Source organism: Thunnus albacares, chromosome 18 (assembly GCF_914725855.1).
Source record: "Thunnus albacares chromosome 18, fThuAlb1.1, whole genome shotgun sequence".
NCBI lineage: Eukaryota > Metazoa > Chordata > Actinopteri > Scombriformes > Scombridae > Thunnus > Thunnus albacares.
The window spans coordinates 3,093,618-3,117,034 of NC_058123.1; the positions used below are offsets into that span (position 1 = coordinate 3,093,618).

Here is a 23,417-nt window from a genome sequence, read left to right on the forward strand (position 1 = left end):
CATGTGTTGTTACTGTTTAAGGTGAACATGATAAACATTAATGACAATAAATTCTACCTTGAATCTTGAACTACAGCACAACAAAATGCAGTTTAGTATCTGATCAGAAACTTCAAAAAGTACAGATACAAATAAATGAATGTACAGAATGAATACATTAACCAATGGCTGATGTCCTCAGATGTCTGGTTTTGTCCGACCAACAGCCCAAAACTCAAAAGTTTTCACTTTACAAAGATATAAAACAGAGAAAAGCAGCAAATATTCACACTGGAGAAGCAGCAAACAGATAAAGGCTGCTGTTTTTAACAAGTAATTTACTGCTGGTCAACTACTTGATTAATCTACACTCCAATAATTGGAAACTTTTCAACTTGAACCTGAGCTCTGGTTTTCATCTGTAAGCAGATCATCCTGCATTGTGTACGTGTCATTTGACGTTGACCTGAAGGTGGTGCTGTTGCATGATGTCTGGGGTGAAAAGCACAGACTGGACTTTGTGTTGTTGTGTCATCAGTCAGTATTCTGGCAAACATCACTGAAAGATGCTAAAAAGAACATTTGAGATTAAAAATTAAATGGTAATATACAACACCTTATTTCCTTATTTTGGCACATATCAGCTAATCTTTAACGAAGACCAACGCTGTCAGCCAAATGACTAAAGAGAGGAAGTCAAGCTAAATAAATATATATTTATTCAGATTGTATCACAGTCTTAAAACTTGTGCGATGATATCATAAGAGAGTTTGACCACTACATGTAATGCAGTAATTCAATCACTGTGTGCAAATAAAAAAAGAAAAAAAGAAAAACTCTCTAAAATCGACTAGAGAAGAAGTCAAGATGACTGACCTCAGGAGATGGGGTCTCTGTGACATCATAATCAGGAATAATTCATGTTTTGCTTTATTTCCTGACAACTTTTTAATGGTTTTAATGTTTGCTTGTACAGTGTTACAGTAGGTGAAGCCCTTTGTGGGTCACATTTGTATGAAATGTGTGATATAAATAAAAGGTTTTATCATTTATGATACATTTGATTCACTTAACTTGCAGTGATCCAGATTTACTGTTGTTCCCTTTCAACCTGCACTGACAAGCTGATGAAACCACATTATCGGTTTCCCTAGTATACTGTAAACTATTCCAGATGTCAATGCTGGAATAACTCTCCCAGTGTGGTGTGTTTGTTTAACTAACTGTCATATAATATGTACATTGTGACAGTGACAGCACAGTATGTGTTATACCAAGATTCAACTTTCTTGTGAGATCTGTGAAACTGTAAAACCCATGGAATTACAAATGCAGTTTTATATTTTCTCTAAGGACAATTCATATTGTATGTTAGTATATGTGTGTATATCACAATATATGTTGTTATGTACTTTAGTTAGACTTTTATTCCATTGCTTTAAAGCCAAGAAATGTACCACTAACATAATCCCATCATCCATGATTATGCAACACTATCATGTTTAGTACCATTTTGCTTGTTTCATTTTCAGAAGGCTGAAGCTACTATGGAAATTGCAAAATTAGGAATCTTGCAATTGTTAAATTGTAACTACTTTGATTAAAAGAATAACCACATTCAGGAATTGTACCCGCCTGTCCATGGATAGGAGGGGACTGACTCTGCTCCCCCAGAACTCTGCAACCCCTGAGATTGGCCAGGATGCACCTTCTGGGCAGGACAGAAACTTTAAAACAGTGTCTTTTCTGAGACTGTGGACTGCTTTAGGCTGCTGCTTTTTGCTGGTTGCTGGCTGGTTTTCCAGGCTGGTTGTCCAGGCTCCAGGCTCTTCTTGGTTTTGTCTTGTCTTCTTGCTTTCTGCCATGCTGGTGGAAAGCGTGCATTTTGCTAGTCTGAAGATGTGACTCAGAACAATAGGAGGTGAAACCTCAGAATCTAGAGTCATGAGTTGAGGGTCAAGCCTAGGAGAGCATGACAGCATAAACCAGGAACTCTCCTCCAATGGGACCTTTTCATGTCCGGTCTGGCCGACATACTCATCATTTCAAGATCCAGACTCCAGCTCTTCACCCCAGCATATCAAACTCCTTTTAAGCAAGCGAGTATTTGTACAAAACCTTCATCAACTTGCTTAAATCCTGGTGCTTTCATGATTTGTAATTTCAATTGGCAGTTTAGAACTAAGTTGTTGTACCGTTGATTTGACTCGCTGCTTCTCAGGTAACAATCATCTTATCTGTTTATCAGGTCTCTCATACCAACTGCACAATAGATAATTCTGCATCATGCATTCAAATCATTCACTAGCCAAAGCCTTGTGTACCAGTTTCCCTTTTGTGTCTTGTTTGTAAAATGTTGTAGTGTTTAGTACTTGTAGGTGCAGTATTAGTAATAAATGTATATGTAATTAAAGTGGACTTGTTTGTGTTTTCTTGTGCTAGAATCTCAGTCACTTAACCTTAAAAGACATATACCCTCATGAAATCATAATTAAAATTAATAACAATCATAATTCTAATTGACCTCCCTTGTACGGCCAACAAGGAGGACTATTTCCCTATTATTATACCTACTCTATGAGTTATGTCACCGGACAAATAATTTCATGTTGGAGTTGTGCACAATAATAACTCATAATTCCCCCATAAAATCATGAAGCTATTTGAGTACAAATTCCTACAGAGGTAAGACACACGTTGTCAGACAGACAGAAAACTCACGTAACAGGACTCATGTGTCCCTCCAGCGATCTGATCAGTGAAAACTTTGATGCTGTTTGGTGGACCTGCAGTGAACCCACACACACAAGTATTTCTTTACTTTCAGTAAGTTATATTTGCTGTCTTCCTAGGTAGGAAGTTGTGGGATTCATCACTTTTCTTGTTGTAAGAATTTTCTCTGAGGTAAGAATGAAATTTACAAGTTCAGAGCTGTCATATAAACAGACTGAACTAACTTTCTTCACAGGAGAGAAACACTTGTTTGAATTACAGTTATTATGTCTTAATCTGATACCCCAATCAACTAAAATACTGAAATTCATGCAAAATTTAAGCTGTAGGCCCTCACTCCTCAACGCATGTTGGGCCTTGGTGCAGTCGAAGGGCTTCTGTGACGGGCATGTAGATGTCTTCAGACCCGGCTTTTTTCAGACAGTGCAAGAAGGAGATAAACATCACTTCCTTTGTCCACTGTTTTGCCTGCTGCTGGGGCTGCTTCACTGAAATTTCAGTTTGCATCACTGATGGAATATTGTCATGTAGATGTGTTCAGGCCGGGACTCTTATCAAACATGTAAAGTTTGGCGCAGAAAGGAGCATTTACAATAAAGTTATTGCAACTTCCTCTGTCATGGCGAAACATCAAATCTCAACGGTGTGAGGATGAGAATTTTCTGCAGGGTGAGACATGTCTGTCTTGCTCACATCAAAATCATGCAAGTTTAGGGCCCATTCTTCTTGAATTTCAATTAGTAAATTGTGTGAGCGAACCGCTAGGTGCTCGGGCCCTAGTAAAGGAAAAACTGCAGTACAGAGCTACAAATTTTAGTTTTGATGGTATTTTTCTACAGCACTTTATCACTAAACTGTCACCCTCACTCCATTTTTTCCCTTCCCCTCATAGGTCATCCCCCCAAATATAAGACCTATAATTATTGTAAAATAAATGATAATAACACCAAACTTCATACAAAGTTTGTATATAATGTACTGTATGTATATAGGCCTTTCTGCTGTATCCTACAAAAATGAGCTGCATTCAACCCCCACACCAATGGCGGCTGGTGACTCCAAAAATTGGGGAGGACAGGAGGAAAACCACAAACACACAAACTCATCAAGAGTTTTCAATTTACTAATTGAAATTCAAGTGAATGGGCCCAAAACTTGCATAATTTTGATGACACAGGTGTGAGCAAGACAGACATGTTTCACCCTGCAGAAAATTCTCACACCGTTGAGATTTGATGTTTCGCCATGACAGAGGAAGTTGCTATAACTTTATTGTAAATGCTCCAGTCTTCACCAAACTTCTCCAGGCTTGAACACATCTACATGACAATATTCCATCAGTGATGCAAACTGGCTGAATAGCGCCCCCACGAAATTTCAGCAAAGCAGCCCCAACAGCAGGCAAAATAGTGGACAAAGGAAGTGATGTTTATCTCCTTCTTGCACTGTCTGAAAACAGCCCAGTTCTGAAGACATCTACATGCCCGTGACAGAAGCCCTTCAATTGTGTTGTGGCCTGATGTGCGCGGAGGCATGAGGGTCCGTTCAACGCTGCTTGCAGCTTTAATTATGATTTTTATTGGCATATTTTCTTGCTGCAACTTCTACACTTCAGTAGTTTGTAGGAAACTTCTCTGACTGTGACAGCTGCCTCTGTGTACTGTGTTAGTAGGTACTATGCAGTAAATACTGATTGAGTATGTAGTAGGTAGCATGTTAGTGTGTGATTTCATAGACAGCCTATGCCTATAACACTGATGCTGCATTCAGGTCACATGGGAGAGATGGGAGAGAAGAGTTTCCAGTCTACAAATATTATTCACATCAGCTTTCAGGTTGTAAACAGAACTTGGGAATGAGAGATTTGATGCTACAGGCTGTGATTTCTCTGACTTCTTGAAATTTGAGTGACTGGCATAGAAATACATGTGACCAGATGTAAATAATTACATGTTCAGTTTATAATTGAATCATTTTATGACTGGACTTGATAGAGTCTACATTTGTTTAATTTGTTGTTGTTGTTCAAATATGAGTTTTTCAGTAAAAACTGTAACACTCAGTGGTTGAGTGACGACTGAGAAAACTTTGAAACAACATTAATCTTCACCAACCATCTATTATGGCGTCTTCACAGCTTCAAACTGGAGTGAACACGTTTTTTTCCTTCTGATGTTTATTAGGATTGAACTGAATTCAGTGTCTCATGTGTACAGAGTTTTTATAAAATGATTCCTGAATGAGTTCTGCAGTAGAAAAGTACGTAGTAGAGTAACGTTACCTGTGATGCTGCAATAAATCAATCACAGTCAGGAAACTAATTACCACTGTTTTAGATGCATTTCTTTGTTGTCAATTAATATACATTACAAAAACTCTTCAGCCCAGCAGCAGTTTTGTGGAGTAAGAGATTACACCCAGAACAAAATTAGTTTTAATAAAGTCTGGATTTAAACCTTACAAACTCATCTTCATCAAACTTCTCTGAATGACACTGAAGAAAACTCTCGAGTACAAGTGAAAGAGTTTCTGGCTGAGTGTGAGCAATAAGACACTTTTATCAAGTGACATACTCCTACTCACAGCAACGTGGAAAAGTCATTTTTACTCAAGTGATCACATGATTAATCCCATGCAGGAACAGCCAATAAAAGATATGGATTGACGCGATATCTGCTATATAAAGGATTCTTTTAAAAAACATACTTACAGTTAACTCAAGTTTTATTTGTGTGAAATCATCAAATCAACAAAACTTCTTCACACCTAAACTTGATCAAATGAATTCTTACTATTTTCCAGTTTTTTAGGCCTGTATAACAAAGACTTTATCAACTAAATGCATAAAGAAAACCTTGTTAGTTAAAAGCAACAAGCGATTGAAAACTCTGCTCTTTTCTCTGTAACAAAGCTGCTTTAGTGAAGAAAGCTGAAAGCACAGAGACTGACTGACAAATATTTGTCTGCTCTGACCATGAACTCTGTACTTTGTGGTGTTTCAGGAGGAAAACTGCCTCAAATAAACTCATTTGAGTTTCACTTTTCCTCCAGAAGCTTTGAATGAGACCCTGAGATGAAGACAGAAGAAAATACTTTGCTCACTGTTGAAAAAACATCTTTATTGATTATGTAAAGCTTCAGATTGTTCACACATCCAATCAGTAAAGTCTGTTAAATGACTCTTGTTCAATGATTTCATGTTCAGATTCACTTCATCCACACAATCAGTTAGTTTAACCCAGAATGTCAGCTATGTACAAGAACATAATAAATGATTATTATCATGATAATTACAGTTTGATTGTACATTTCTTTATGAATTTACAAAGTGGTGAAAACAAAACATCTATGATGAAGGAAGTTCTGCTGTTTTCTCTGTTAAAGACACTGAAGTGGAAGAGAAACAACAGAACACAAATACATCAATACAAACATGAAATTAACATTTAGAACAAAGAGAAGTTTATATTTTCATCTGAAGAAATGTCAGTTAAGGTAAAAGACGTCATCATGAGCAGCGATAGCCTCCATGGATAAAAACACACAGGAAGAAGTGACATTTATAGAAACTCATAACATCAACAAAACAACAAATGTAAAGAAAAAAAAGTGTTGACAATCCCAATTTGATTGACAGCTGATCTCTGTGCAGTTCAGAAACACCACAGCAACGAGCTCTCAGAAACAATGGAGACAAAAACATGAAGAATTACAACAGAATTTGACACATGAAGTCTGAAATGACTTCTGTCTATTTGAGTTTACAAAACTCAGCTGTGTCTCCAATAGCTTTAAGCCAAAGTCCAGCATAGAGAGGCTGAGTGAATGTGGTCTGGACTCTGTGGAGGAGAGTCATGGTTTTAGAGACGCTGTAGAAGGACAGAATACCTGCTCTGTGATCCAGGTACACTCCTACTCTGGAGGAAACAGGACCTGAGACGCGAGTTGAGATGTTGTTGAACCTGAATGAAGAACTGTTAGTGCCACAATATAATATCCAAGATTTGTCATTGCCTCCAAATACACATTCCTGCGGGTTTCCTGCTCTGCTGATATTCTTGTATGCGACTGCTACACGAACTCCTCTCCCTCTCCACTCCACCTCCCAGTAACAACGTCCAGTCAGACTCTCTCTACTCAGGACCTGAACCCATCCAGTGAATCTGTCTGGGTGACTAGAATAAGACTGTTGTTGACTCATTCGTTCTACTTTTCTGTTCCCCTCAGATAATAATAGATATGTGTATGCTGTGTTTGGATCCAGTGTGATTTCACGTGAATATTTTAAGAATCCAGCTCTGGTCTTGGGTTCTGCTGCTGACATTAAAACGTCCACTTCAGTCACTGTCAGTGAGATGTTTGTCCATTTCTCCCTCAAGATGTCCTGTAGTTTATCTCTGAGCTCTGACACAGCTGCTGTCACATCCTCAAAGTAGTGCAGATGATGGATATTGATGCTGGATGAGTCTGTAGATGCACTGAGTTGTGACAGTGAGGGGTAGTTGTGTAGAAACTGGTTGTGATCCTCTGTGTGTGAGAGCTGCTTCAGTTCAGCGTCTTTCCTCTTCAGCTCAGTGATCTCCTGCTTCAGCTTCTCCTGAAGCTCTTTGACTCGACTCACTTCAGTTTCCTGCTGGGATCTGATCTGCTGCTTCACATCAGAGCTTCTTTTCTGGATGAGATGGATCAGCTCAGTGAAGATCTTCTCACTGTCCTTCACTGCTTTATCAGCAGAGCGATTGACGGCCTTTATCTTCTGTTGAAGCAGCTTCACATCCTTCTCTCTGTCCTGGATTCTCTGCTGGATGTTTTGTCGACTCACCTCGAGCTCTCTCTGCCTCTCAGTCCTTTCTGCTGCAGCTGAGACTGTGTCGTGGCCTTTATGTTCATCCACAGAACAGAGATAACAGATAATCTGCTGATCAGTACGGCAGAACATCTTCATCACCTCATCATGAAGAGAGCAGATGTTCTCCTGGAGCTTCACTGAGGGGTCGACCAGTTTGTGTTTCTTTAATGGAGGTGCATCATAATGAGGCTGGAGGTGATTCTCACAGTAAGAGGCCGGACAAGCCAGACAGGACTTGATGGCTTTCCGCTTCCTCCCAGTGCAGACATCACAGGCCACATCTTCAGGTCCAGCATAGCAGTGATCAGTAGGAGCAGCTTGGAGTCCAGTCTTCTTCAGCTGCTCCACTAAAGCTGCTAACATGGTACTTTTCACCAGGACAGGCCTCGGTGTGAAGGTCTGTCTGCACTGAGGGCAGCTGTAGATCTTCCTCTGATCCTCTTCATCCCAGATGCCTTCAATACAGCTCATGCAGTAGCTGTGTCCACAGGGAATAGTCACTGGATCCTTCAGTAGATCCAGACAGATCAAACAAGAGAAGATTTCTTGGTCCAGCTGATCTCCTTTCTGCTCCATTTCAGCTCTCAGTGGCAACGACCTTCTGAGTTTCACTTTCTGAGTTGAAGAAGTTTGAGCTCTGATCTGAACAACATGTGTTTCTGCAGTGAATGCAGCCTGCAGCTCTTGTACAACATTACATGTTGCTTACACCCATCTTCAAACTGTAGATCTGAAGGGGAGGAAACAAGGAAACACAGTAAGAGCACAGGGTGGAGCTTGTTGTGTTTGAGAGCAGAAGAGGGAGGGGTTATCAATGATTCATTTCAGGAAGAGGAGCCGTTTTAAAGACATACTGTGTGTCATTTCTCACTTTAAAACACTGCTGACCTCTGCTTTCTGGTGCCAAAGTGTTCTTGGGATCTGAGATGACTCCCCAGTGCACAGAGAGCTTGTTGTGCTGAAAGAACAGGGAAGGTTATCAGGATGAGGAGCGATACAGTGAATTAAAACTGTGTTTCTTCATTTACAATGAAGTCTCAGTTAAAACCTGCTCACCATTTGAAAACATTTTTGTATTTAGCTGTAAAATACTTGTTGTCATGTCAGGGTTTGTTGATGGCTCCATATTTCTGTAACTCTTCCTTAAAATCAGATCAATTTATAACAATAAATTGTCATAAAGTTAAAAAAAAGCAAAACATGCTGTGAAAAGAATGATCTTGGATTGGATAATAATTCCAGTTTATTGTAATATTTGGTAGTTCTGTCCATCATTTCTATCAGTAGTGCTCTGCAGCTAAAACACAGGACTACATGTGTTGTTACTGTTTAAGGTGAACATGATAAACATCAATGACAATAAATTCTACCTTGAATCTTGAACTACAGCACAACAAAATGCAGTTTAGTATCTGATCAGAAACTTCAAACAGTACAGATACTTAAACAAATAAATGAATGTACAGAATGAATACATTAACCAATGGCTGATGTCCTCAGATGTCTGGTTTTGTCCGACCAACAGCCCAAAACTCAAAAGTTTTCACTTTACAAAGATATAAAACAGAGAAAAGCAGCAAATATTCACACTGGAGAAACAGCAAACAGATAAAGGCTGCTGTTTTTAACAAGTAATTTACTGCTGATCAACTAATTGATTAATCTACACTCCAATAATTGGAAACTTTTCAACTTGAACCTGAACTCTGGTTTTCATCTGTAAGCAGATCACCCTGCACCGAGCACCTGACGTTGACCTGAAGGTGGTGCTGTTGCATCATGTCTGGGGTGAAAAGCACAGACTGGACTTTGTGTTGTTGTGTCATCAGTCAGTATTCTGGCAAACATCACTGAAAGATGCTAAAACAACATTTGAGATTAAAAATTAAATGTTAATATACAATACCTTATGTCCTTATTTTGGCACATTTAACTTTTTTGTGGAAAAACCTTATCAGACACAGATTAGTAGTCAAATAAGTCCCTTTGTTCAACCATGGGACAGTTCTGTCACTGTAAGTTCTACAATATTTTTTATTTCTATTAATTAATTTAAGAATATACTGTAACTGATTGATGAAACTGTTTCTTTGAGGACTGTATCCAACAGCAAACATCATTTTTCTCATTAGTAAGAGAGGAACAACAGAATTAGAGCAACTTATATTAATACAAATTTGGCAAAAATGTCTCTTATATGAAAATGTGTTGCTCTGTGTTGCTCTATCAGCTACAGATGTAAAAGCAGATTTGCTTTCTACGGATAGTTGGTTTGAGCAGCTTTCTTCAGGGGCCAAATGTTTTTGCTGGAGGATCAGATTTGGTCCACGGGCCGCTGTTTGCCTACCACTGCTTTAGAGGATCTTTAAGCATTACATTTAAAATTTCTGCAATGAATAAAAAATAAAAAAGATACATTTCTCTGTACTGTATTTCTACTTGTTTTTTCAAATGGCAATATTTAAATTTCATATGACTGTGGATGTTCATTATTGATCTTTGGAAACAATATCTGATGGAGAGAATATTACTATTAGAATATTACTACTGCTGGCATCAGAGCTGTTCACTGTCAGATATGATTGAAAGCTCCGGTGCTAGTAAGTGGACCTTTAGGCTGAGATTGTCTCCATCAAAAATTTTAGTTTAATGGTTTTGAAAAATCAAACAAATTGTGAAAAACTTTGATTCTCGATAACTGATAATTAGAAAAGTCAGATTTACATGCTGTACTGCACCTGAATGCACCATTTTACAAGACTTCTCCATCAGTCTTAAATACATTTCCAGGCAGAACATAAGAATAATAACAAGCATTAAATAAAATATACACACACACACATATATATATATATGTACAAGAATTTTCCAGCAAATATACGTATTTGCACGGACCATCATGCACCTATAAAGTCTACACAGGAAACACTGCAGTGTACTTCCCATCACTCTCTGTGTTAATCCAATTCTCTAGTGTTACACTACTTTGTTGACATTAATTTAATTACACAGTGTTTTCCCTTTACACACACACACACACACACACACACACACACACACACACACAAAGCTGGCAGACGATCCTGTTAGTAAATGAATGGGTGATTGATGGACTGAAGCTGAAGAGTAAATTGCCCCCTGGGGCTAATCTCCCATCTCCCTCCCCCCTTTTTTCCCCCTCATCCCCTCTTCCCCTATTTAGCAACCCCACCCTCCACCCCTCCCCTTCACACACCTCCTCCCCCACCCCACCCCTCACACACACACACACACACACACACACACACTCTCTCTCTCCTCACCCGCTCTGCTTATCGGCTCTTCCTGTCACAGGTACCATTAACATTCTCCTTCACACCTCTCTCTTTATCTGTGGGAGGTTTTTTAGAGTCTGTACAAACATCGACACTCACACACAACTCATCTGGTGGTATCAGCCCAGACAGTATACCTAGGAATAGCGCTCAAAAGCATTGTGGGTAATGTAGGCACCACGTTTTGACAAGGAAGAATGTGTGGAATGAAAAAAACGACATCTCTGAATCTGCAGGATTGATTTTGATCTTTATTTTTGAAAAACTGTCCACTGTGAGTCAGACAATGTTATAGGAGTAAAATGATGAATCTGTAGAGGACTCCTTTTAATGAACGCATCTGCAAAACTTCCACTGACAGCATATTTCATTAGTTTTCCTATAATATCTTACTGCATATGGCAACAAAAGCATAAAACATCCTTTTTCTCTCAGAGTTAGCAGTATGCTACAGGTTTCTTCCCTTATATATATATATACATACATATATTTGAGAAATAAATGATTTCGGGAACACAGCCTGTTGCACAAAGAATGATTAAGGGGAAACACGCTTGCTGACAGTTAGATGAGAAGCTACATCAATTTGAAAAAAAAAAGTTCATTGTGAGTCTTAGGAGTGAAATGATGAATCTGTGAAGGACTCTTTTAAGGGTGTGGAGGTCATGGTGATGGATGGCCATGTAGAACATCTGGCTTTCATGCAGGAGACTGGAGTTCACAACCATAATCTTTCTAGAATTATAAACACACTTCGGATTTCCAACAAGGTGGGACAACCCATCGTACAGAGCAGCTCTGATTGATCATAAACCGACCCTAAGTTGGTGTTCACACAGAAAACACCACTGCAATACAAAAATGCAGCAAGCAACAGGCAACGTCAATGTGAGTGAGTTGTTATTCATAATATATAATATATTTAAAATGTGTTTTTACATCTGCAGCAACTTACCAGATGATGTTGCACAGTTTTGCTGAAGTCCTCTGTGTTGGTACTAGTCTCATTTAAACGAATGAGTATCTTTTTGAAATATACCTTTATTTCAACGAGCTTAATCATCCCGTATTTGTCATGCGCACATATTGTAGGAAGCGAACATTTTAAAAGGGACATATCATGCTTTTTGTGGTTTTATGTTATTTATATGCTGTTCTGATGTTGGATGTTAAACATGGTCAAAGATCCAAAACTTGTATGTAGAAATGCTGCCTGCAAGTCAAAAGTCAGGGCTTCAACCTGCTCTGAACGCTTCGTTTGTGATGGTTTTTTTCTACCTCGCTGATGTCGGCTAGTCGCATATGCTCATAAACAGCCCTAAAGTGTTTCCATGTGTTGTCCACTCTGATATTTCAGATGTGGTTCAGCTCCAACATGTACAGATGGATTTGAGAGGTTGACATTTGGAGTAAATAAGGAGATAAATAAGTGAAAGCATCTTGAAGCTGGCCAATCAGAAGAGAGTAGGCTCATCAGGAGGCGGGGCCTTAAAGAGACAGGAACTAAAACGGCCTGTTTCAGACAGAGGCTGAACTGAGGGGCTGCATAAAGGGTCAGTATAAGATAAATAAGGAGTTTTTAACTGTAAATCATGCAAAGATTATCCAGTAGAGCCCCTGAATATAAATATAGACCTGGAAATGTGCAGGATACGGCCTCTTTACAAACCTTGTCAGTGATGGTAATCCAGGTAAATCTCAACGTTCTTCTCTGGCGACAGATAGGTTTGGATAATTTATAATCCTATAAATCTATAGATTTAGAAAACTAAAACAAACTTTCCATTATATGTGATGAGCTGACGTTTTGGAAGATGTTAATGCCGATTTCCAGGTGCAGACAATCAGAGCCTCTTTGAGCAGCTGTCTCTCTCCAGCAATAACCTTTCACTACAGCTGCGATGACCTCACTCCTGAAGCATTTCATTTTACATACATGCATGTGTCCTTGCACTAAAACGCATTACTGCACAGAAGAAGTAAACAAAAGCCAGAGCCATGCATATCCCGTGACAGAGAGTGAACTTCAGAAACCACAAAGAAAGAAGATGTTTTCTAATTTCGGAGAAAAGGTTGTAAATGAGCTGCAGTTCTCACCCGGTGGGGGGGGGTTAACAGTGAGAGTTTGGCTTTTACAGTGTCTCATTTCCTCTCTGTTTCTGAGCTGTAATGAGCTTTGAGCTGTATAAACATGCAGCCTCACACACACACACACACACACACACACACACACACACACACACACACATAAGCCACTGTGTTGTTCTCAGCCTGAAGCTAAATTTCATCATTCCCTCTGTGTCCTTGCTGAAATCTCTATGCTGACTTTTTCCTCGTGTCATTTCGGCCCTGCGAGGACAGAGCTCATTGTTTCATCAGCTTGTAGCTTGTAAGTGGCTCCACTCATCAGAAGTAATGTGATAGCATGAAAACCAGTACCGATTAGAATGGCTGAGACTGGTATAAAACTGTTTCTGCAAAGACCTTTAAAGCTATAATATGTAATTATTCCATATTAAAATGTCTAAAAACAACTAGACCTATGTTATATATGTTGTTGAGTTGTGTACTTACATTATCCCAAATGTTTCCAACAATGTTCAAACTCAGAGAAATCTGTAATTTAATCAAAGTAACGGACCGTTTCATTTGGTCGCCTGTCGATGGCGTCATACCTCCTCTACCAAAGAGTAAACACACACAAGATGCATACGGCGGCGCTGTGTTTGTCCGCTACAATGGCGTCTACCAAAGAGTAACTTACAAACACAAGATAATACATCGGCGTTGTGGTTGTTCCACACAAACTGTTATAAATGGACTTTTATTCACTTTTATTCACTTTTAAGCCACATTTTCATGATAAATTTAGGTCGCTTTTAACTATATCTTTTAGCCGGAAGAAGGATTTTAGTCATTGGACGTCTGGATCTTAAGTTATCAGAGAAATAAACTGGACAAACGTTAGCAGCAGCTTGGCTAACAGCCCCTCCAGGAAGTCCGGTGGTCACCAAACATCGTCGGAGAAATATTGATTTTTTAGGTGAAACAGCTTTAATTAGTATTTTTAATGATTTTAATCTGCGTGTGTGTTTGTTTCTGGGGAGGAGGAGACCTCTGCGGATAATTCGGCTCCTGGGAGAAACCTGCCAAATGTCTGGATCTAAAGTTATAAGAGAAATAAACCGAACAAGTGTTAGCAGCAGCTCGGCTAACAGCCCGTACCGGACGTCCAGTGGTCGCTGTACATCGTCGGAGAAACACTGTTTTTTTAGGTGAAACATCTTTATTCAGTGTTTTTACCTGTAATCTCCGGGTCCGTTTGTTCTGAAGAGGAGGAGACCTCTGTGGATAATTCGGCTCCCGGTAAAAAACATCCTGAATGATGAACACTGGTGTAATCCTATCCCAGTGAAGCCGGTTATTTAACAACGAAGACAACAACTCCCATGATCCCTTGCTACTTCACACCATCATCACACTCTGTCTTTTGTTATTGTTTTGAATGAGACCCCTAGCGGCTGAAATTACATATTGTACGTTTAATGACGACGAAGAGCCTGATTTTGAAACAGCAGTATCTATTTGTCTCTCCACCACTTTGGTCCAGACTGAAATATCTCAACAACTGTCGGATGGGTTACTATGAAATTTGGTTCAGACGTTCATGTTCTCCAAAGGATGAATTCTGCTGACTTTGGTGATCCTCTGACTTTTCCTCTAGTGCCACCATGAGGTTTTTGTTCTTTATTCAGATATCATGACAACTATTGGATGGATTGAAATTTGGATCGCACGTTCATGTTCCCCAGAAGATGAATTGTAATAACTTTGATCCTCTGACTTCTCATCAATCATCATCATCAGGTGAAAGATGTTATTTGTCCAATACTTTGGTTTATGATCAAATATAATATGTGAATATTAGGAGATAAACAGTAGTTAGTGCTAATTCTCCAGTCGGTGCCATTAAATCGTTACAGAAGAAGAGGACACAACGAGATGACATCATTAAAACAGCGACAGTCAAAGCTCAAATGATGGAAAACGTGAAGGAAATATTTCTGTTTGTTTCATGTATTGATGTGAGGAAGGTTACAGTCTCCTCATCATCGCTCCACACAGATCTGATGTTTTCAGGTCTTCAGTGACGTTTAAGTCACATGATTCATGTACGTCATCATTTATTCATCAGTCTGTTTACATTTGCTTTTTATGCACACAGTTACTGTTACACCTCAGACAACAGGAAACTCTTCTTTAAAAGATATTTTCACTTGTCACTTCAGTCCCAGTAGATGCTGGTGTTACTCCTCAGTAAACACTCAGGCTGCTGTCAATCAAACACAGACACCGACACGCCCCTCCAGCTGCTGTCAATCAAACACAGACACCGACACACACCTCCAGCTGCTGTCAATCAAACACAGACACCGACACGCCCCTCCAGCTGCTGTCAATCAAACACAGAAACCGACACGCCCCTCCAGCTGCTGTCAATCTGACACAGAAACCGACACACCCCTCCAGCTGCTGTCAATCAAACACAGACACCGACACGCCCCTCCAGTCACATTTTCTATATTTCTCCAACATTTTACACTTCTTTTACACCTCAGACAACAGGACACAATTCTTTGTAATATTTCAGAATTTTTTTCAAATTTTTGTTGTTTCCACTCAGGTTTTTTTTTTATGTGCAAATTGAAAATGTGAATAAAAACAGGTGAACGCAAATGCACCTATTGTGAGCATTAGCTTCCTGATGTTAGCCTTTGGCTTAAGTATGACTGCAGACTCTTGTTTATAGAAGAATCATGTCTACGCATTTGGAAGTGATTCATTCATCATATGGTGCTTTCATCAACACCAGAAGAGCTACATTACTCAAGGCCCTAAAGACTATCAAGGATCGGACACTTACTGACACAAATATAAGCTCTGTTCTAGTCAAAATATACAAATCATTGTCGTATAGTATTCTTATTAAATGCATCATTGTAAGAAACTGCGGACATAAAGGGATCCCACACTTGTGGACTACGAAGATGAATGGAAGATGGATATTTTGCCAATATGAAAACAAAATTGTACATAAGAAGCTAAAAATTCAAACTGGAAGTTGAAGAATGGATGGTTCATGAAATCCTGTCAAATTAAATGTTATTTTTATTCAAATTACTTATCTTTTATAATATAAAGATGTAAAATATTATAATATGTACAAAAACGCACCTGTTTAAGGAATTATAAATGTTCAATGTGCTTCCAGCTGCAGTTTGACACTTCAGTATCATTCACTTCCCTAACCAACATTTCCTAACCTCAATTTTTCACGTCTTTGACCTTTTTCAAGCCCTTTTCACTTCTTCTTTTCTTTACCACTCATGCCCTTTAACTAAAACTCCCCAAACTGTATCTGATGATCACACTGCTATATGTGGACAAAAGCGAGAAAGCCAACAGCTCAGAAAGTTCATATCTTTGCAAATAGCATTTCAGTTGTATTTTGTGTGAACGCACATGTACAGTTGCATCAAATCATCACCACAGCACACATGTAGTCCTGTGTTTTAGCTGCAGAGCACAATAAAGGTCAGCCACAGGTCACAGCCATGACCAGCTGTAACAACCATGGAAGGAACACATGTGTTATATCCATCAGTATGACTGCATGCCTTTACAATTAACACTGAACCTCCCAGACTGACAAAGAGAGTCAATTAGAGGAGAGAGAAACCAGAGACATGCTAGCAGCTCTGTGAGGCTGTAGTTTAGCTAAATGCTAACATCAGCATGCTAACAAGTTCACAATAACAGTACTCATATGTTGATGTTCACCATCTTAGTTTGGCGCCAGATGAAAAGTCAGAGAATCACCAAGGTTATTACAGTTCATCCTGAGGGAACCTTCCTGAACTGTAAACTTATTTCGTATTGGGGGATGTATTGAAACAGGCCATTTTAGCGCTTGTCTCTTTAAAGGCGCAGTTTGTAGAATTCACTGGCATCTAACAGATCATACTTGGCAGAAATGGAATATAATATTCATAAGTATGTTTTAATTAGTGTATAATCACCTGAAAACAAGAATGGTTGGGTTTCCGTTACCTTATAATGAGCCCTTAATATCTACAGAGGGAGCGGGTCCTCTTCCACGGAGCCTGCCATGTTGCACTGCCATGTTTCTACAGTAGCCCAGAGCGGACAAACCAAACTGTGGCCCTAGAGACGGCTTTTTCGTGAATATCGCAGCCACCATAGGTTCTCTTACGCGTTTGGAAGGGGAGGGCTTGAGGGGACAGGTTTTCAGTTGGTTGCAATCTGCAACCACACCGCTAAATGCCACTAAATCCTACATACTGGTCCTTTAAGGCCTCTCTCCTGATGAGTACACTCTGTTCTGATTGGCCAGCTACAGGAAACTTCCTCTGGTTACGGAGGCTACATAAATAAACTATAGGAGCAGGATTTCACTTCTTCTTCTCCTTCTTTACTCCAAATGTCAACTTCTTCTTCCATCCTTACGTGTTGGAGCTGAATGAGATCTGAAATATGAGAGTGGACAACACATGTAAACACCTTAGCAACCACCTTAGAAACAGCCATAGCGACCAAGGCTACAGAACGGATGGCTGTTTATGAGCGTGCATGACAAGCCGACGTCCGCTTGTCAACAAGGTAGAAAAAAGTGTTGCCAATGAAGCAATCAGAGCAGATTGAAGCCCTGGCTTTTTACTTGAAGGCAGCATTTCTACATACGTTCATCTCAAATTTTGGAACTTTGACCGTGTTTAAATTCTGACAAGAAAGTCATGATGAAAAGTAAGGACTTCAAGTTATGAGGGGAAACATGAATGTCTGAACAAAACTTGTCACTAATCCATCAAGTAGATGTTGAGATATTTTCCTTGAATAAGAATAATAAAACTTTGGCCAGAGTCAGTAGGATTCATCCTCTGGGGAACATAAATGTCTGTTCTGAATGTTGTGCCAATCCCTCTGGTAAATGTTGAGATATTTCACAGGATAAGATGAAAAATTTTGATCTGATGGTGACTCTACAGGGAAAGTCAGAGAATCACCAGAGTTATTAGGATTCACATTCTCAGCACCATGAATATCTGTATTATATTTCTTAGCAATCCATCGAAAACAGTTAATTGAAATCCCAACATGTCAACGTCATGGTGGTACTAGATGAAAAATCGCTTACAGTTAAACCTCCCTGTATGTTCTGTATGTCAAACCCAAAACCCATCATCCAACAGCATCGGAGCAGGATGCACTCTCGCTTTAAATCTTTTATGAGTCAGATATGGAGGGTTTTCTAAATATTAGAGTGTAGCTTTCTATCTGTGTGACCTACGCATGTTCAGAAACACATATTTTATAGATAGTCACTGTTATGTAAGGACTGATTCACTCAAATAATAATAAATAAAAAAAAACATATTCATCTCTCCGGCTGTGGTGGAGGAAGTATTCAGATCCTTAGGTCACAAAATAAATCTAGGGTTAGAAAAAATAAGTAATTTGGCTTCATAAATATCTTTTTTTCTGTGAAATATTTTATCGGCCTGAAACAGTTAAACCATCTGAGAGGTTTAGAGGGAAGACGTAGACATATTAAATGTGACAAGTGGCCCCAACTAGGCACTGATTATCTTTACTAATATTTTGTATTTTATATGCATATAGTGGGTTTTTTTAACGTAAAGTCTGCTTTTAATGTGTGATTAACATCCTGCGCTACCTTGGGATTTTGTTTTTTAGTTACTTAGGATCTTCTTAACTTTAACCAAAGTCTTAGAGCATCTTGAAAAGCACTATATAAATTAAATGTATTATGTATTATTTTAAAATCTTGTTCTGAAATGTAGTGGAGTAGAAGTATAAATTAGCTTAAAATGAAATAATCAGGTAAAGTGACTCAAATTATACTTAAGTATAGTAGTTGAGTAAATGTCATAGTTACTTTCCACCTCTGCTCGTTTGTGGTTTCAACTTCTGTTAAAAGTGTAAATATTCCCTATAAAGCATCTGGTTGTTGGTCATTAAATAGCTCCAATGTGTAAGCTAACTGCCTCTAACGTCTCTAACAAGTCCTCCATTAAAGGACAAACACTGCGGTCGGTCCGTGAAGTCTAGAACGACACCCAGAAGTCTTTTCTGATCTGACGCCCCCGATCAGCAGGATGACATCATCTGTCTGTGCCTTCCAAACCTGTCACACATCACTGCTGAAGAATAAATACGCTTTATGATGTGACAACACATAACTTTCATGTTAAAGTCTGATGTTTTGTTGATCCATCCATCCAGCTTTACCTCCTCTCTACGTGGGGGTTTTCCATACACGTGTTGGCTTGGTTCGACTCAGTTTGACTCGGCGCTTCAGCCCAGCATGGCAGGGATTTGCATCTCCATTACAACAGGGCTGCCCGCTTGAAGGTGTGTCTTTAACTGATAACGTGCGCCCTCTTTAGTTCTGTTTACTCAAGCCCCCAACGCATATCATGTAGCAAATGAATTCTGATCAAATTGATTATCATGCAAGACAGAAAACTCAAACCACAATTTCAAATGTCAACAATGAAACATTTAAATAAAGTTTTATTTCCATCTTTACCACAAACAGTGCTGTGTACTGTTATCTTTGAATGATGATCAGTTCTATCATGTTTTTAGGGGAATTATCTATTAATAAAAACAGATTAAATTATTTGTTAAAGCATCTATAATGTATATTTTTTTATATTAACACAGTCTGAGCTGTCAGTGTGTAATGTGTTTGGTTCGTAGTGATTCACCTACAGAGGATTATCAGAGACTCTGCAGCTCCTCTCGGCTTTACAGAGCTTTATAGTGAGTTTCAGCTCTGTCTGGCTGCAACTTTTACTGTTTTGGTTCACTCTCAGCGTCTCATAGTGTCGTTTTGGGCCGCAGCAGGCAGCTGTTTTCAGAGAAAAAGCTGTAAAAAGCCACTGTACACTACCTGCTCAGCACCAGACGGCAAACAGACACAGTTAGCTGTAGACTAGCTGGTGAACATAGTGGAGCATTTAGCAGCTAAAGAGCCAGATATTTCCCTCAGGAGTTGGTAGAGAGCAAAAACAGAGCTAGAAGAGAGTGAATATTGGACTTATATTCACCAGGTGGACAGAAACACGACTCCAAATGAATGATAATGTTGCTCCATAACTGCTGGATGTGGAAACAAGCAACTGTTTGCTAACAAGTTCAACATATCAACTTAAAAGTTGATGATATGTCAGTGTTGTGTTCACTGCTTGTTTCTGCTGAAAACTAGTGGACAAAACATCAGTTAATGCAGGTTTATGTTATTACTTTTTAATATTAGCTACATCTACTAGTTCACTATTTGTACCTGTAGACAGTAGACTAGTAGTTTTGTTGGACTGTCTCAAATGTATTCTTTGTGCTCTAGTCAGCAGAGATGAAAATTGAGTGAGAGAGTGAATTACCACATCTGGAGTCAGGAATACGCCCAGGTCTCCAGTTTCATTTCCACCATTACAAGCAGGAAAAGGGGTTACAGACCTGAAACCTGCAAGTGTTCAGAGTGGGTTTGTGTTACTGGAGGGTTCAGTATGTTTCCCACTTTGTGATGGAGCTAAAAAAAAAAAATCCATCACATTCCTGATGGGCCTCTTCAACCCTGTCAGGCAGATTGAGATATGACCGGTCTGCTGGAGGGGAAGAATGAAAAAAAAAGAAAACACAAACTGTGGCTAGACACTGAAACAGCCATTGTAAGCTGCACACACCAGCAGCTGTGTATATCAGCAGGAGGGGATTACAGAGAGGGTTCAGTCTTTGGCTCAGGGCCAGACAGTGAAGATCCTCTCCCCCAAAGCTATGCAGGACCTGGGGGGGAAGAGGGGAGAGGCTAAGGGGGTATCATTGCATACCTCTGCTCAGTCGTAACCCCCAAATCTGCTTCCTACAGTAGGACGTTGGATGTAGCCGACCCTGACCACAGTGTGTGCACATAAGCAGAAAGCACTGTGCTGGTACAGTATGTGTTCAAGGGTGGGTGTTGAGGTTTCAGAGTCTGTGTCGGTGTCGATGGGGAGGAAATCCCTCTTTTGTTTCCAAGGAAGTCAAGTGTTCGCTTTGTGTGTTTAATGGAGGAAACTCAAAGACGGTACAAGCGGAAGGATGAATATGTGGTTCACTCAGTCATGACAGCTGTAGGGAACCAGACAGAAAGAGAAAGTCATACAGAGCCAGGTCTCCTAGAAATTATGTTTATATGCTACTAATTTATGTCCACAAAAAAATTTGCAAAGGACGTTGCTTCGTCACGGTACTAAAGTAAAAAAGCCTTTATGATAGTGGCAATGATAACGTATAAAATAGCTTAATTAATAAATGATACAATTAATTTGTACTACACTTTTCATTTATAGTGAAACTCAAAGGGCTACAGTATCAATAATATAGAACACACAACATAAAGAAAATAGTAGTTGCAAAAGTCTTTCTGAATAGAAAGGTTTTTAGGCCTTTTTTAAAAGACTCTAGGGTCTGTGCTGCCCACAGATGGTTAGGTTCCACAAGCATGGTGCAGCAGAGCAGAAGGCTCAATCCCCCATGGAGCTTAGCACTGGGGGCCCGGAAGAGCAAGCTGCTGGCAGATCTGATGGTGCGTTGGAGGTTTGTGGTATGATCACTTCCTGTAGATAGGGAGGCACATGTCTGTTGATGGATTTGTATGTGAGTAGCAGGACTTTGTAGTCAATCCTGAAGGAGACAAGGAGCCAGTGCAATGAAAACAGAATTGGTGTTATATGGTTTGTGTTTTCACAGTCTCATCAGGATCCTGGCAGCGCTGTTCTGGATGCTCCTGCCAGGGATCCCTGTGAAGAGCACATTGCAGTGGTTCAGTCTTGAGGAGATAAAGGCATGGACGAGTTTCTCTGCAGGGTTAGAGAGAGGCAGAGTTCAGAGATATTTTTGAGATGGTAGAAAGAGGTTTTGCATAGATGTCTTATATGGTCATGAAAAGTCAGCTAAGGGTCAAACCTAACACCCACATTAGTGACGGAAGAGGAAAGAGGGATGTCCTGGCCGTCAAAGGTGAGATGGGATATGGGGGGGGGGTTCTGGTGTGGAGTGCCAATAAAGAGAGTTTCAGTTTTTGCTGTTTTACTGGATCAAATTTGTGCTAATCCAGTCCTTTATCTCCTCAAGACAGGTGCTGAGGCGTGACATGGCTGCAGAAGGGCTTGGGGCAGTTTTGTTGTACAACTGGGTATCATCAGCATAGCAATGAAAAGACATCACATGTCTGCTTATGACACATCTGAGGAAGAGCATGTAGAGAGTAAACAGGATGGGACCGGCATCCTCCCAGTGAGACCTACCAGAAAGCTAGGACTGAAACCACTTAAGTGCAAAGTCTGACAGTCTAATGGTGGTGTGGAGGCGCTCTAAGAGGATAGTGTGATCCACAGTGTCAACACACAGCGCTCAGGTTGAGGAGAATCAGGAGAGAAGGGGAGCCTGCATCAGCTGCCATCAGCAGGTTATTCACAACCCTGAGCAGAACTGTTTCAGTGTTGTGTGCTGAACAAAAACCAAAATAGGTCGTTGTGTTTAAGGTGGTCCTGAAGCTCAGAAGCAACCACCTTCTCCAACACCTTGGACAGGAAAGGGAGGTTGGAGATAGGTCTGTAGCTGGCAAAAACCTCTGGGTCCAGAGTGGGCTTCTTGAGGAGGATGACAGTGATCTGGACAGAAGATGAAACTCTACTAGTTTGAAGGAAGAGGAGTGACAGTTGGGAGATCAGGGGGCTGAGAATGGGGATGTATGATTTGAACAGAGCTGTGGGAATGGGGTCCACGGTACAAGTACAGGGTTTCATCTTCCTGAGGATTTCCTCAATGTGGCTCTGCCTGACACCAGTAAAAATGGAGTAGAGACACCGAGCTCCTATACAGAGGAATGATGACAGGGTGAGGCAGAGAGGAAGAGCTGGACATCAGAGAGCGGATGTTGTTGACCTTGGCTCTGAAAAAGGCAATGAAGCTGTTACATCACTCTTCTATATAGCCTCAGTTGGGGATGATGATTGCGGCTTCAGACGATTTATGGTAGAAAAAAAAGATGCTTTGGGTTGCCAGGATTGTTATTAATTAGGTTGGAGTAGAACTGTAAGCGAGCATCTTTAATGGACTTTGAGTAAGTCTTTTGATGTTCATGGAAGGCCAGTTGTATGAAGCGTTGTTCGAGGAGCAGGGTTAGTAGGGGATGTCGTGTATTTCTGGAAGGAAAGATAAGTTTGGTTTTGGGGGGGCGGTAGATGAGAGTATGGAGGTTTTACATTTTAGAGCAAAGTATTCAATAGAAGAAAGATGAGGCATTGGCAGGGGAGACAGTTTCAGTTCAGCCTTGTGTATCATTGCTAAACCACCACCATGGCCGTGTAACTATAGCCAAGAGGGCAGGCCTCATTAAGCACAGAGTAGTCCCCTGGTTATTCTTCCAGCTTATACACTAAGCTGTGCAAAC

General features: G+C 40.0%; 2 protein-coding genes across 2 annotated transcripts in view; one reads left to right on the top strand and one right to left on the bottom strand.

Annotated features, from left to right (window-relative positions):
- The window catches only part of LOC122968041 (oocyte zinc finger protein XlCOF6-like), an 813,118-nt gene that overhangs the window by 474,467 nt on the left and 315,234 nt on the right, over positions 1-23,417 (top strand). The window lies entirely within an intron of this gene.
- LOC122968048 (tripartite motif-containing protein 16-like) lies at positions 6,125-8,297 on the bottom strand. Its single transcript, XM_044332986.1, has one exon. The coding sequence runs from the start codon at positions 8,136-8,138 to the stop codon at positions 6,465-6,467; it is 1,674 nt and encodes a 557-aa protein (XP_044188921.1). The 5' UTR covers positions 8,139-8,297; the 3' UTR covers positions 6,125-6,464.

Bases quoted from the DNA above. Each gene is read 5' to 3' on its own strand.
- LOC122968048 (XM_044332986.1), bottom strand. From the start codon at position 8,138: ATGGAGCAGAAAGGAGATCAGCTGGACCAAGAAATCTTCTCTTGTTTG.